This window comes from Saccopteryx leptura, chromosome 11 (assembly GCF_036850995.1).
Source record: "Saccopteryx leptura isolate mSacLep1 chromosome 11, mSacLep1_pri_phased_curated, whole genome shotgun sequence".
Classification (NCBI taxonomy): Eukaryota; Metazoa; Chordata; class Mammalia; order Chiroptera; family Emballonuridae; genus Saccopteryx; species Saccopteryx leptura.
In genome coordinates, this window is record NC_089513.1 from 59,581,453 (window position 1) to 59,595,847 (window position 14,395).

General features: G+C 44.5%; 1 protein-coding gene across 2 annotated transcripts in view; it reads left to right on the forward strand.

The window, feature by feature from the left end:
- GNAL (G protein subunit alpha L) overlaps positions 1-14,395 on the forward strand; it is a 211,171-nt gene that overhangs the window by 60,044 nt on the left and 136,732 nt on the right. The window contains exons 1-4 of one of the 2 annotated variants that reach the window (XM_066353425.1): positions 9,628-10,073; positions 10,247-10,319; positions 11,013-11,067; positions 11,221-11,340. In XM_066353425.1, the coding sequence (XP_066209522.1) occupies positions 9,929-10,073; positions 10,247-10,319; positions 11,013-11,067; positions 11,221-11,340 (393 nt within the window). In that variant the 5' untranslated portion in view covers positions 9,628-9,928. Of the gene's footprint in view, positions 1-9,627; positions 10,074-10,246; positions 10,320-11,012; positions 11,068-11,220; positions 11,341-14,395 lie in introns of those variants that run through there. The other variant, XM_066353423.1, reaches the window with a different exon arrangement.

Here is a 14,395-nt window from a genome sequence, read left to right on the forward strand (position 1 = left end):
TCCCCAATTCCATGAACGCTCACCCCACGGGAGGCCCTGCCACCCCTTTCAGCCCTTGGTTCCTACATAGTGTCACGCATTGTCCTCTGAATGATTGCGGTGTCGCTGTTTCTGCTTTCCCAACTGCTCAAGAACACAAGAAATTGGTCTTAGAGCTTATCTGCTTTGTAGTATATCTCTTTGAGCAGGGGTCCCCAATCTACGGCCCGCAGGCCCCTGAGGCCATTTATCCGGTCCCTGCCGCACTTCCGGAAGGGGCACCTCTTTCATTGGTGGTCAGTGAGAGGAGCACAGGATGCGGATGCAAAGCGCGGCATCGCTCACGTACAGTACTACTTCCGGTGACGCGGGGTGCACGCATCACGGCTCTGGAAGCGCGTCATATCACTTGTTACGGCTAGAAGTGACAAATATGGAATCAGACATTGACCATCTCATTAGCCAAAAGCAGTTCCACAGTTCCCATTGAATTACTGGTCAGTTTGTTGATTTAAATTTACTTGTTCTTTATTTGAAATATTGTATTTGTTCCCGTTTTTTTTTTGTTTTTTTTTTACTTTAAAATAAGATATGTGCAGTGTGCATAGAGATTTGTTCATAGTTTTTTTTTATAGTCCGGCCCTCCAACAGTCTGAGGAACAGTGAACTGGCCCCCTGTGTAAAAGGTTTGGGGACCCCTGTCTTAGAGGATGGCCTGTGACAGAAATAAACATGTTCAATGATAGGAATCTACAGCGGGTAGATACCAAATTGGATTCTCTCCACTATCTTTCCTTACAGCACAATGTTACATGATTTGCTTAAAACAGGAAAATAATTGTAAGGCAAGCAGTCATTGGTGAAGACCGATGATGAGTCAGTGTGGTTAGACTAGAACTCCTGTCGCCATGTTTCTGGTAGCTCTGACATCCCCTGAGAGCCTGTGACACCAGGAGAACATCGCTAAGCATTTAAAATGCACATCATGTTGTCTGTCTTTTTGCTCCAAATCAGGGGACCTTATGGAGTCTGATTCACTTTATAAGAAAATGTTAGTAAATGTAGTTATTTGAGGATGAGAAAACTCATGCTATCTTGAACTCAGTGCTGAAACTACTACTTTTTATCACAAAATTTCTCTTAAGATTTAATTTCTGTTCATGTGTGGTGGGTTTGTTCACAGTTTCTACATTTTATTTCATTTGATGTTTGTTAGTTAGCAAAACAAAGAAAAAATATCTTTAAAATTGATTAGACTATGTTTGAAACTTCACTTGAGTATCGAAACATAACAAATGGGTCTGACTCTGCTGTAGTCCCAGTATTTTGTTAGGCTATTTGAGGTTCAAGAACAGAATTATGTAAACAGACAGGAATGCTGATCTTCACTGTTCAAATGCTAATTCTCACGCTTCCTCTGGTCCTTGAGCCCGTTATTTGATTTCTGGTTTCTAAAATGTGTTTTAAATGCAACTCTGAATGTGTGCGGTTTCTCCCGCAACACACAAACGGTCCATCGACCGCCCGCCCGTCCATCTCGGTCTCAGAACCTGACCTAATTTGACGGCTTTCACAGGCTGTTTTGAGTGAGCTGCAGACACTGATAGCTACATTCTCTATTCTGTTTTAGGGAGGTGTATTGTCTTGTTTGGGCATTCAGTAGCCTCCCCCCTCACGTTCTCCTGCTGTCATAAACTCCTGCCTGTGACAGAGTTTTGCATCCCAGTCAGGCTGTTTCAGCCCTGGGTTTGGGGACACTGGATGGAATCAGAGACAGCTCACCTTCCCTTTAGGATTTGCTGTTATTTTTACTTTTAAAGCTGTCAGTTAAACAAGTCTGCATTACTACCCTTTATGGATGATACTTCCGAAAGCTACTTAATATAATATTACTTTGGCTATAGGAGTAAGGAGGAGGAAAAAGAAGACAAATATTTCAATAAATTGTAAAATAGTTGATTGCAGAGTGTTATGTACAAAAGGGGGAAATGTTTCCCTACTTTTCTATAAACATCTTAAAAATTAAGCACAGTCACTTTAAAGTGTATTGCGATTATGTCATGGAGTGAGCTCCCCTGTTAAAAATGGAAAATAGTCTACATGGGTTCTCTCCACCAAGATACTGAGAAAGACAAGAGCTGAAACAACAGCACGTTGTTTAAATGGCAGAAGCTGGACTGAGGGCCAAGTGCTCATGCAGCTGCCACTGCATTGGCGGAACTGGCTGCAGCCTCTGGTTTCTTGGGACATTGTCATTGCCCTGAATTACTGACTCTTCGTCTTTCCTAAACTGTTTTCTTCCTCTTCTTTTAAAAAGTTTTTATATATCTGTTCCAAAAGTCTTAGTGCAGTTTTAACCTTTATTAACTTCTAAAGTATAAAATGCTACTGAAAAACCAGTTATTAAACTGTCTGTAAGTATTGCCTTTTTAAAATTAAACTCAACTATCTGCTGTCTTGTGCTGTATAGCAGTCTAGTCATTTTTCAAACTAGCTTCTCATCTCCTAGATCTTGGCTTGCATGAATTGAAACAGTTTCTTTGAATATTTTTTTAAAGATTTTTATTTATTAAATTCAGAGAAAGGAGAGAGAGAGAGAGAGAGAGAAGAGGTGGGGTGAGTGGGAAGCATCGACTCGTAGTAGGTGATTCCTGTGTGCCTTGACCAAGCAAGCCCAGGGTTTCAAATCAGCAACCTCAGCGTTCCAGGTCAACGTTTTATCCACTGTGCCACCACAGGTCAGGCTCTTTGAATATTTTCATCCAGTTGTTAAACTTCTGTGGAGAAAAACAAATTTTTTTTTCTTATTTATAAGAGAAACAAATTTTGTTCTTACTGTGGTCATCAACTTCAGTTCAACTAACCAGAGCAGAGAACAGGTGCAATTAATTTTTTTTGACATCTGCCAAGTTTGATCAGAGGTAATGAAACAAACAAACAAAATTTAAAAATTACAATATCCAAAATTCACAAAACTAAGCAATATAAAAGAAATACAAGTAATTAAACGTTCAGATGCACTAAGACTTCTGAGACATGCTGTCTTAAGCATCAACAAAAGTGAGGAAAAGATCACTTTGTTTTGTCTTTGCCCTTTTGCCCCCACTCTCTGCGTCTTCCCAGTTCTCTTCCAACCCCGCCAGCAGCCCTCATCTCATCTCTGCAGGTGAGTGTGTGCAGCTGGAGGAGGGCAGTGCGGCTGCCAGTGTTGCCTGGCAACAGATGCTTACATTGCCAGCAGCGCTTGGCTGTACTCCATGCTCTACCTACAGCTCAGCTCCCCCAGATCCAGGTGAGCCAGCTGGGATTTTGAATTCTGATCCCATGCTTGGAAACGCCAATGTGGATCAGTTTTCCAGACCAAACAAGGAGAAGGCCAGGTGACTGGGTTTTTTGTTTTTTAAAAAAAAAACTTGCCTTACCAGGCAGTGGCGCAGTGGATAGAGCATCGGACTGGGATGCGGAGGACCCAGGTTCCAGACCCCGAGGTTGCCAGCTTGAGCACGGGCTCATCTGGTTTGAGCAAAGCTCACCAGCTTGGACCCAAGGTCTCTGGCTCGAGCAAGGGGTTATTCGGTCTGCTGAAGGCCCGCAGTCAAGGCACATATGAGAAAGCAATCAATGAACAACTAAGGTGTCGCAACGAAAAACTGATGATTGATGCCTCTCATCTCTCTCCGTTCCTGTCTGTCCCTATCTGTCCCTCTCTCTGACTCTCTGTCTCTGTAAAAAACAAACAAACAAAAAATTTGTGTTGAGTTCCTATGGGATAAAGGTAGGACTAGGTAAAGATTGACTTTGCATTTCTTTTAAGAAACACTACATCACTGTATAAAAACACTGCTTTTATATTTTACAGTGTTTAGCAGGGTATTATGCAGCACACTAGGTCACATAGTGCAGATATGTTCTATTAGACCTGTCCGTCTAATCATATAAAATTCAATGTATAAAAACTTATCTTTAGCCTGATCAGTTGTGGCACAGTGGAAAAAGTGTTGACCTGGGTTGCTGAGGTCCCAGATTTGAAACCCCAAGATCGCCAGATTGAGTGTAGGGTCACTGGCTTGAGCATGGGATCATCGACATGATCCCATTGACACTGGCTTGAGCCCAAAGGTCGCTAGCTTGAAGCTGACTTGAGCCCAAGGTCGCTAGCTTGAAGCTGACTTGAGCCCAAGGTCGCTGGCTTGAGCAAGGGGTCACTGGTTTGACTGGAGCCATTCCCCCCATCAGGGTACGTTGATAAGCAATCAATGAACAACTGAAAAGTGCTGCAACTACAAGTTGATGCTTCTCATCTCTCTCCCTTTCTGTCTGTCTGTCTCAAAAAAAAAAAAAAAAGTATCTTTAGGCCCTAGCCAGGTAGCTCAGTTGGTTAGAGTGTCATACCATACAGCAGGGGTCCCCAAACTTTTTACACAGGGGGCCAGTTCACTGTCCCTCAGACCATTGGAGGGCCGGACTATAAAAAAAAAAATATGAACAAATTTCTATGCACACCGCACATATCTTATTTTAAAGTAAAAAAACAAAACGGGAACAAATACAATATTTAAAATAAAGAAAAGTAAATTTAAATCAACAAACTGACCACTATTTCAATGGGAACTATGGGCCTGCTTTTGGCTAATGAGATGGTCAATGTCTAGTTCCATATTTGTCACTGCTAGCCGTAACAAGTGATATGACGCACTTCCGGAGCCGTGACGCGTGCGTCCTGCATCACCGGAAGTAGTACTGTACATGAGCAATGCTGCACTTTGCAGTGCTGCAACATACAGTGCTCCTCTCACTGACCACCAATGAAAGAGCTGCCCCTTCCAGAATGGCGGCGGGGGCCGGATAAATGGCCTCAGGGGGCCACATGTGGCCCGCGGGCCATAGTTTGGGGACCCCTGCCATACAGCAAGGTTGCAGGTTTGATCCCTGGTCGGGGCACATACAAGAAATAATCAATGAATGCATAAATAAGTGGAACAACAAATTAATTTCTCTCTCCATTTCTTTCTTTCTGTGTGTGTGTCTATGTGTGTCTCCTCTCCTTCTAAAATCAATAATTTTTTTAAAAAGTTTAAGTTATCTTTAATCCTAATTCCTAAATCTTAACAAGTGGAAACATTTCGCTATATTTTTAGAGTAACTAAATATCAGGCTGCCTTAGAAGTATAGCTTCTGGGTTCTAACTTAATTCTCCCCTTATAAGTTCTCATGGGATTTGTTTTGTCCCCTTCTCTTCCCACTAGCAATCTATAGAAATCTTGGCATTAAAAGATAACTGACAAATTCTTATAAACATGCCACTATATTATGCTGTTTTTACATACCTTGTCTCACCTTCTGACTGCGCATTAGCCACACTATGGATGGGTTGATATTGCCATGTGTCAAAATTTGTGTTAACACAGGTGTGAGACCTGAAAACAACATGCTAAAGAGGGTACTTCCACCAAATTAGAACTTTTGACCTAACTCAGAATGTAGTATAGCACTGTGTATTTGCTTCTGCCTGTGTTGAAAAGAGTGATTTAGTGCTTTTGTTTTTAAAAGAATATTCTTATTTTTAAAATAGTACTGAACTAGACAAGTATTTTATAAATTTCAAACTTCATCGCCCTGGCTAGATGACTCAGTTGGTTACAGCCTCATCCCAAAGCATAGAGGTTGCCGATTCCATTCCGGGTCAGGGCACATACAGGAACAGATTGATGTTCCTGTCTCTCTCTCTCTCTCTCTCTCTCTCTCTCTCCCTCCCTCTTTATCTCTTTCTAAAGTTAATATATAAATAAACAATTGAATAACAAAAAACTTGACCATGGAATTCCTTTACTGAGAACCACACTTGAAGCAGAAATTATCTGTCTCTGGCATTTGTGCATTCATTCATCTGCTCCACAAGGATTCCCAGGGCACCTCCTCCAGATCAGGCACTGGATCAGGCACAGGTGCAGCAGGCGCCAAGAACAGATTCGGCCAGGCCCTCGTGGAGTCTGCAGTCTAGGGGAGTTCTGAAAGAGCAGTAAAACACAGAGTCCCAGTGCAGGGTGCCGGTGAGATGATGGAACACGGAGAAGGGGAATCCAACCCGGGCCGTGGAGGCAGTAGTGAGGCTAGAAGGATGAGTAGGAATCCACCAAGTGAAGAACAGGCCAGGCCCTGGCCGGCTGGCTCAGCGGTAGAGCGTCGGCCTGGCGTGTGGGGGACCCAGGTTCAATTCCCGGCCAGGGCACATAGGAGAAGCGCCCATTTGCTTCTCCACCCCCCCTCCTTCCTCTCTGTTTCTCTCTTCCCCTACCGCAGCCAAGGCTCCATTGGAGCAAAGATGGCCCGGGCGCTGGGGATGGCTCCTTGGCCTCTGCCCCAGGCGCTAGAGTGGCTCTGGTTGCAGCAGAGCGTCGCCCCTGGTGGGCGTGCTGGGTGGATCCCGGTCGGGCGCATGCGGGAGTCTGTCTGACTGTCTCTCCCCGTTTCTAGCTTCAGAACAATACAAAAAAAAAAAAAAAAAAAAAAAAAGAACAGGCTAAGGTTTTCCAGAGGGAGGAGCAGCACTAGGATGAATTAAGGTGTTCAGGAAATGCAATTAGAAGAACGACGGGAAAACACTTGGAGGAGAGAGTAAGAGCTGAAGCCCTCAAGTTTACATTGATCCAGTCATTACATTGAGCCAGGGGCTAGTAGGTAGTGGTGACCGTGATATGTTTAGATTTGTATTCTCACTGTGGCAACACTGTGCAGGGTGCACTGGAAAAAGTGAGCAGGAGGCCACTGCCAAAACCAAGGCTAGATTAGTGATCTAAGACCATGGCAATGGCAGGTAGGGTGGACAGGATAAGATAGATACTCAGGATACAGAATAACAAGATTCTGTTTGGATTGGCAAGAAGGAAAAGGAGTCAGGGATGACTTCCATGTTCTGGTTGGACAATCTGGGCCCCTATTCCCAGAGAAGGGCAGGTTGGAGATGGGAGGTCGGCATGGGGGATGAGCTCAGGCCTTGGCAGGGAGAGTTGGAGGTGCCTGTGAGGTAGAGGTGCGTTGGGGGACAACGGTGGAGGGTGAGCTTGGCCGGAGACCTGATATGGGCATAGTCAGAGCTGTGTGTACAAACCATACAGGATACAGTAGCCCCACACGGCATGTGCCTATGGGGAGAAAGATTGTTCTGGGTCCAAGGCACCTCCACCTGGTGGAGGGGTGGAGATCCACCAGCCAGAGAGCAGGCAGAATCAGAAATACCATCTGGCCTGACTGGGCGGTGGCGCAGTGGATAGAGCGTTGGACTGGGATGCGGAAGACCCAGGTTCGAGACCCTGAGGTCTCCAGCTTGAGCGCGGGCTCATCTGCTTTGAGCAAGGCTCACCAGCTTGGACCCAAGGTCGCTGGCTCGAGCAAGGGGTTACTTGGTCTGCTGAAGGCCCACAGTCAAGGCACATATGAGAAAGCAATCAATGAACAATTAAAGTGTTGCAACGCGCAATGAAAAACTAATGATTGATGCTTCTCATCTCTCCGTTCCTGTCTGTCTATTCCTCTCTCTGACTCTCTCTCTGCCTCTGTTAAAAAAATAATAATAATAATACCATCTGGTGCAAGCCAAAGGTCAAGAGCTTCTTAAGGAGGGTCAGAGCCAGCTCCACTAAGGAGGTCAGAAAAAGTAAAGACCAAAGTTCATGGATGACCTTTAGCTTCCGGGTGACCATTGATGACTCTGCTGAGAATAGTCATCCCTTGCCATATTGTGGTTCACTTTTCGTGGTCGCACTGTGTTGCAGATTTTAAAATTGTATATATCTAATTTTGTATTGCAGATTTTTCGCTGTATCGTGGGATTTTGTGGTATATAGGTATTTTTATATATTATTTTTGTAGTAAAATAAGCATGTTTCTAGCCTAAAAAATTGAAAACAATATAAAAATATACAAAAAAAATTAAAACATTAAAGAAGTATTACTGTATATTCACTTGGTCAGTACCCATATAGAATTTTATATGTTGTTAAAAATTATGTAGATTTAAAAGTATAGAAAGTGTTTAAGAGCATAGGAAGTGCTTATAAGGGTGTGGGAAAGGTTTATAAGAGTGTGGGAAGGGTTTATAAAGCCTTAAAATACATATAAATAATAAAATAAATACAAGGTCGCTACTTTGCGAATTTTCGCCTATCGCGGGGCATTCTGGAACCTAGCCCCGGCGATAGATAAGGGACCACTGTATTTTCGGTGTAGGACAGTAGGCCCAGAGGCTGAAGTGTGAACAGGAGGTAAGGAAGGACAAGGGGCATAGCATCCCCTTTTAACTGTTGGTTGTGGTGGAACTGACTAGGGACTTGCAACTGAAGGAACTGCTGTTGGTTTTAAATGGGACAGAGAGTTTAATGTATTTGTACACGTGAAAGAAACAAGCCAAAGAGCAGGATCAGAGGAGAGGAGACTCACTGACAGGATGGAGCCTGCATGCAGCTGGGCTTAGGGGCAGCATAGCCGGAAGCGCCTTCCCCTTGGTAGGTGGGGGTTTGCTCTCTGCAGAAGAGGCCACGCCATGTAGAAAGTGAGGGAAATCTGGGTTTGGAGAAAAGTGGGGCACTTGAAGAGGGAGCCCAGCAAAGTCATATGAAAGAATCCTTGTGCAGTGCCACCGACACCGGGAGACTGGACACCATCAACTTGTAATAACAATGCCCAGGGAAGTGATGGCCAGCCACTGCGCAGTGCTGGTCCCGGACTGCTGCCCAGTACCTCTTCTGCCCTCCTTCCCCCAAGTCCAGCAACGCAGGTGTGGAGAGGCTGGCTGCCCGTCCGGCTGGCTGGAGCAGGAATGGAAGGAACCTATCTCACTCAGCCACACACGTGAGGACATATGTCTGTCTCCTGCCCTCACTGTGCCTGCGCTGCAATGCCAAGTTCAAGGCCAGAGTGTCCTCTGGGAAAGAGTACACCTGTTCAGAGAACTGCAAAGGAGAAATGGGGGCTGGAGGTAAAGACAAGCGGCTAAGGGAGGCGGCGGCGTGGGTGTGCTGGAATAGTCTAGAAAATGAAGGGAACAAAGGCGGTGTGACTGATGAGTTCTTTACAGATCCTCCTCCCTGATAGAATATGTATGATCCTGCGCGCGAGGCCTCGCCTGCCTGCGAACAGGGAGGCATCTGAAGGATCGGCGGGGAGTGCTCGCTCAGACCGCTCTCCTGGGCTGGGGCTGCGAGACAGCCACCGGCCGGGTTCAGGATCCTAGGCGGGTGAGCCTCCCACGGCCTGGCCCTTGGAGGTCAGCTCCCAACCTCTCCAGCACTGTTAGCGCTAGCGCCCCTCTGACGCCCTGGGACCAGAGTACTGACCGCCGCCCCGGCGGGCCAGCTCCTCCTCCGTACCTTGCAGAAGCCCGGGTGCAGCTCGGACCCCGAGGGAGCGCAGGTCTCGCCCTGGAGGCACAGTGGGGAAGGGCTAGCAGGTAGGTGCCCACAGTCGCCCAGTGGGGACTCAGCAGTGCACACAGTTCCTCCCTTTTGTACCGGCCGACATCCATCGCAGGGCACTGGGCTGAGTGCACCGCCCCCTCAGGGTCTCCTCTGAGCCCATCCCAGCCGGGCAGCTGGGCGGGGCTGCACCGGCTGGGGACGCTGGGCGAGCGGAGTGCGCAGTGCCACCTGGCTGGCTCCAGCGGCGCCTGGCACTCTCTGCCCCGGGCTCCGTTCATTTTATACTATTTATCCAGCAGATAGTTCTAAACAGCTTTAAAAGGCATTTGACTCTGTGCGTCTTCCTTGCATCCTTCTTGCGGGCAGGGGGAGGGAGAAAGACGCCTGCCTGTTCTGATCCGGAAACACCGAGAGACCAGACCATCTCTTTCAGCAGCGAGGAAAAGAAGCCGTCTCGGGACCCACACACATCTACAACTCGACTGCTTTTTGTGCAAATTCCTAGCTGTGCCTGACGTCTAACCAAGCGGGCAGGCATGGGCTGTTTGGGCAGCAACAGCAAGACAACCGAAGACCAGGGCGTCGATGAAAAAGAAAGACGCGAGGCCAACAAAAAGATCGAGAAGCAGTTGCAGAAGGAGCGCCTGGCTTACAAAGCTACTCACCGCCTGCTGCTACTGGGTAAGGCGGTAGAGCAGAGCGCATGGCTCCCGGCCCGCGCGCAGCTGTGACTCGGCCAGCTCCTCCAGCCGGGAGCTGCTGGCGTGTACTTGGAAATGCTCAGCGTGGGTTGGCGGGCAAGATGGCAAGGGCATCAGGCCACAGATCACAGCATTCTTTTTGTTTGTTTATAGGGGCTGGTGAGTCTGGGAAAAGCACTATAGTCAAACAAATGAGGATCCTGCACGTCAATGGATTTAATCCCGAGTAAGGAATGATCAATTTCAGTTTTACTTCTAAACTGCATGCGAACTTTGTTACTTCTCTCCCAGCCTTCCCAAAAGTGCTTTCTCTAGTTAGTTACTTTGATCATTGAGTAAACCTTTAAGGGAGAAAAATATAGACCTGTATTGTTGAATTTGGTATATTTAGGTAAATCCTTTTCCTGTCAGGGTCTAGATAAAAAATAAAATAAAATTACTTGCTTAAAAAAAATACGATTTATTAGGCATTCTTGAGGTATTGTTCTGTATCCTTGGTATTTCTCTGAACACAACCAATATGTTAATGTCTACTTTATTTATCTGCATCTATTTTAATTCATATCTGTCAACACATGGATAGATTCACATCAAATATATTTACAAGTGTAGCTGTACAGTTTTTATATGCAAACTCATGACAGGTTTGCCATGTTTTGTGTAACCTGTGTGATTGTTTAAAGCTATGGATTGTAATGTGTACATTCAAGTTTGTTTAGAATACAAATTAGAAAGGGGGGAGGGGTGTTTTTCTTTCCCGGGTGAAAACTTTGCCAATAAAGACTGTTGTCCTGGGGGTTGATGTTGACCTCTAGGAAAACCAGTCTAGCCACGTGCTGTGGCTGGAAATTTAAAATTCCACCCAATTCATTCAAATCAGTGCTAATGATAAATTAGTAACAATTCTCTTTTAATACAGGGAAAAGAAGCAAAAAATTCTGGACATCCGGAAAAATGTTAAAGATGCTATTGTGGTAAGGACTTTAATTTAAATGTTTGCTTGCTAGAAAAATTAAGTACTCTGCTCTCTAAAACTATGAAGACAGAAATTAGGCATTAAATTATCATACATGGAGCCTAAGTGTTATATTTACCTACATATATATTTTTCTTTATTTCCATTTTAGACAATTATTTCAGCAATGAGTACTATAATACCTCCAGTTCCACTGGCCAACCCAGAAAACCAATTTCGATCCGACTATATCAAGAGTATAGCCCCTATCACTGACTTTGAATATTCCCAGGTACGTAAATCCTTATTGAAATATTTTAGATGGAGCAAGATGGAACTGTTTTTAATGAGGTGACTTACTGAGAATCATTGCTAATATTAATTCACTATTAACTTTCTTCAAAATCTCATTCTGCTTAAAAGGAATGCTTTTTTTGTCCTCTGTATCAAAATATTAATATTGGTTAAAAATATTAAGGCAACAGGATTTTTTTAAAGTGCTTTTTTGAATGTATGGTGAAGTTGATAATCAGGAAGACAGTATACCTTTAAAGAAATACCTATAGTACTTTTTTCTATATGTATGTCTAAATTAATAACTAAGCCATTTCCAAGATAATAAATGAGTAAGAATTCCACAAGTAGAGAGAAGTACACTCTGATATACGATTGCCTCTGAGGGAAAAAATAGAAATAACAGAATTTAGTTTATTTGTAAGGTGGGTGTCCTTCAGATCAAACCAGAAGAGGGTGCATGTCGTAAATAATAATAATGTGACTTCTGAACATTTACTGTATGATAGGAAAATGTGATTGGTTTTCCATCTGCAGGATTTAGGCCTGTTTTCCCAATCGCTTGGATGGCGGTATTGCTTAAGCAAAATGATGATATGAATATTATTTTTCTCTTGTTTGGGAATAAACATTTCTTTAAAATATTGTTGTTATCTGGCAATGAGGCTAAGCATGTTTCAAAGAAAAACATATTTGTTAAATTTGAAAATCATTTTTGTTATCATTTGCCAAGAGAGCCTTATTTGTGTTGTGTGTGTGTACCCATCAATAACAAACAGTACTTGAAAGTTTGCATTGTCTGGAACGATGGTCTTGGGACATTTTCCATTCTCAGAACCCTGTCTTCCAAGGGAAGCTGATGCAGAAACCAGGGTGTACAATAGGTAGGCGCTGCCCTGCCCTAACTGGAGGTCAGGCCAGCATTGCCTGCTCAGCCCTGCCCCTTCTCTCCAGCACAACAATGGTTGCCCCGTAGGCTCTATAGAGAGGTGGTGGAGAAGAATTAATTTTTTTTTTTTTTTTGTATTTTTCTGAAGCTGGAAATGGGGAGAGACAGTCAGACAGACTCCCGCATGCGCCCGACTGGGATCCACCCGGCACGCCCACCAGGGGCGACGCTCTGCCCTTCCGGGGCATCACTCTGCCGCGACCAGAGCCACTCTAGCGCCTGGGGCAGAGGCCAAGGAGCCATCCCCAGCGCCCGGGCCATCTTTGCTCCAATGGAGTCTTGGCTGCGGGAGGGGAAGAGAGAGACAGAGAGGAAGGAGGGGGAGGGGTGGAGAAGCAAATGGGCGCTTCTCCTGTGTGCCCTGGCCGGGAATCAAACCCGGGTCCCCCGCACGCCAGGCCGACGCTCTACCGCTGAGCCAACCGGCCAGGGCCAGAATTAATTTTTTAAAGCTTTTATTTGCATGGTCTCATGGGGTTATTGCTTCTGATAAACATTCCAATGTAGACAATGAAATCTCTAGAATTTCTAAAACTGAGTTTGAGGTAGCAAAATAGCTAGAAAAGGGGATAAGCGGGCATCTGGCACAGCAGAGCCCACTGTTTTTTGTTTTTTGTTGTTGTTTTACTACACTGTGTCTTTAATTGATTGGATGGCTTGAAATGAAGGTAAAGGGGAGATGATTTGGGGGTAGGGGGTAGCACCAAAGCAGAGCTTTAGCCAACTAGAGCTATAGGATGTCCTCCCAACACTGTGATATTTTATGTACTGCAGCAGTCACCCAAAACTACAAGGTCCTAGCTGAAATCAAGAGTGGCATTCCCATTCAACTTCAGATACACACTATACACATATATTTAAATTCTCAATTTTGTCCTGTTATGTTCTGAAAGTAATCATAAACCATCGCTTGTGTGGTTCTGAAGTTGGAAAAAGTTATTCTTAACATATAATGAGAAATTAGAATTAAGATGTATATATTAATCAGGACCTGGCCAGGTCGCTCCAGTGGATAAAGCATCATCCTGATATGCTAAGGTCCCAGGTTTGATCCCTGGTCAGGGTACATATGAGAAGTAACCAATGAGTGTACAACAAGTTGATGCTTCTCTTATTTCTCTCTCTCTCCCTCTTCCTTTCTCCTCCTCCCCCTTCTCTCTTTTTTTCTAGTTCTCCCTCCCCCTTCCCCTCTACCTCTCTTTATCCCCTCCTTTCTTTCTCTTAAATCAATGGAAAAACTTTTTTAAAAAAGACATATTTATCAGTCACACAGTTTCCTTCTTGTTCATGAAAAACCCACACATGATTTTTAAAATTCCACATTTAATCTGAAATTCAGAAACTATAACTCTTGAGCGGATTACTGAGGAATCCAAAGCACCTCATATGTGACAGTGTTTTTTAGCAAAATCATTAATTTTTTTAAAAATTCATTTATTGATTTTAAGAGAGAGAGAAAGGAAGAGAGACAGAAACATGGCTGTTTCTGTGCCCTGACCGTGGATCGAACCCACAACCTTTGCAAATCCAGATCGTGTTCTAACCAACAGAGCTGTCTGGCCAGGGCATGAATATTTTTTAATTTGAAAAGAAAAGGAAAGGAAAAAAAACACATTTCCTTTGCACACTTGTATTTTCATATAAATATGTTAAGGCTACTTAACATATCAATCATAATTATCGCCTGACCTGGTGGTGGCGCAGTGGATAACGCGTCAGACTGGGATGCAGAGGACCCAGGTTCCAGACCCCAAGGTCGCCAGCTTGAGCGCGGGCTCATCTGGTTTGAGCAAAAGCTCACCAGCTTGAACCCAAGGTTGCTGGCTCGAGCAAGGGGTTACTAGGTCTGCTATAGCCCCACGGTCAAGGCACATATAAGAAAGCAATCAATGAACAACTAAGGTGTCACAACGAAAAACTGATGATTGATGCTTCTCATCTTTCTCCGTTCCTGTCTGTCTGTCCCTCTCTCTGACTCTCTCTCTGTCTCTGTAAAAAAAACAACAACAAAAAACCCCATAACTATTACTTAAAAAGAATTGAGAACCAGCAGATGCAAATGTAATTACTGCTCTTTCAGAGGTAATAATTTTTTAGTAGTTTT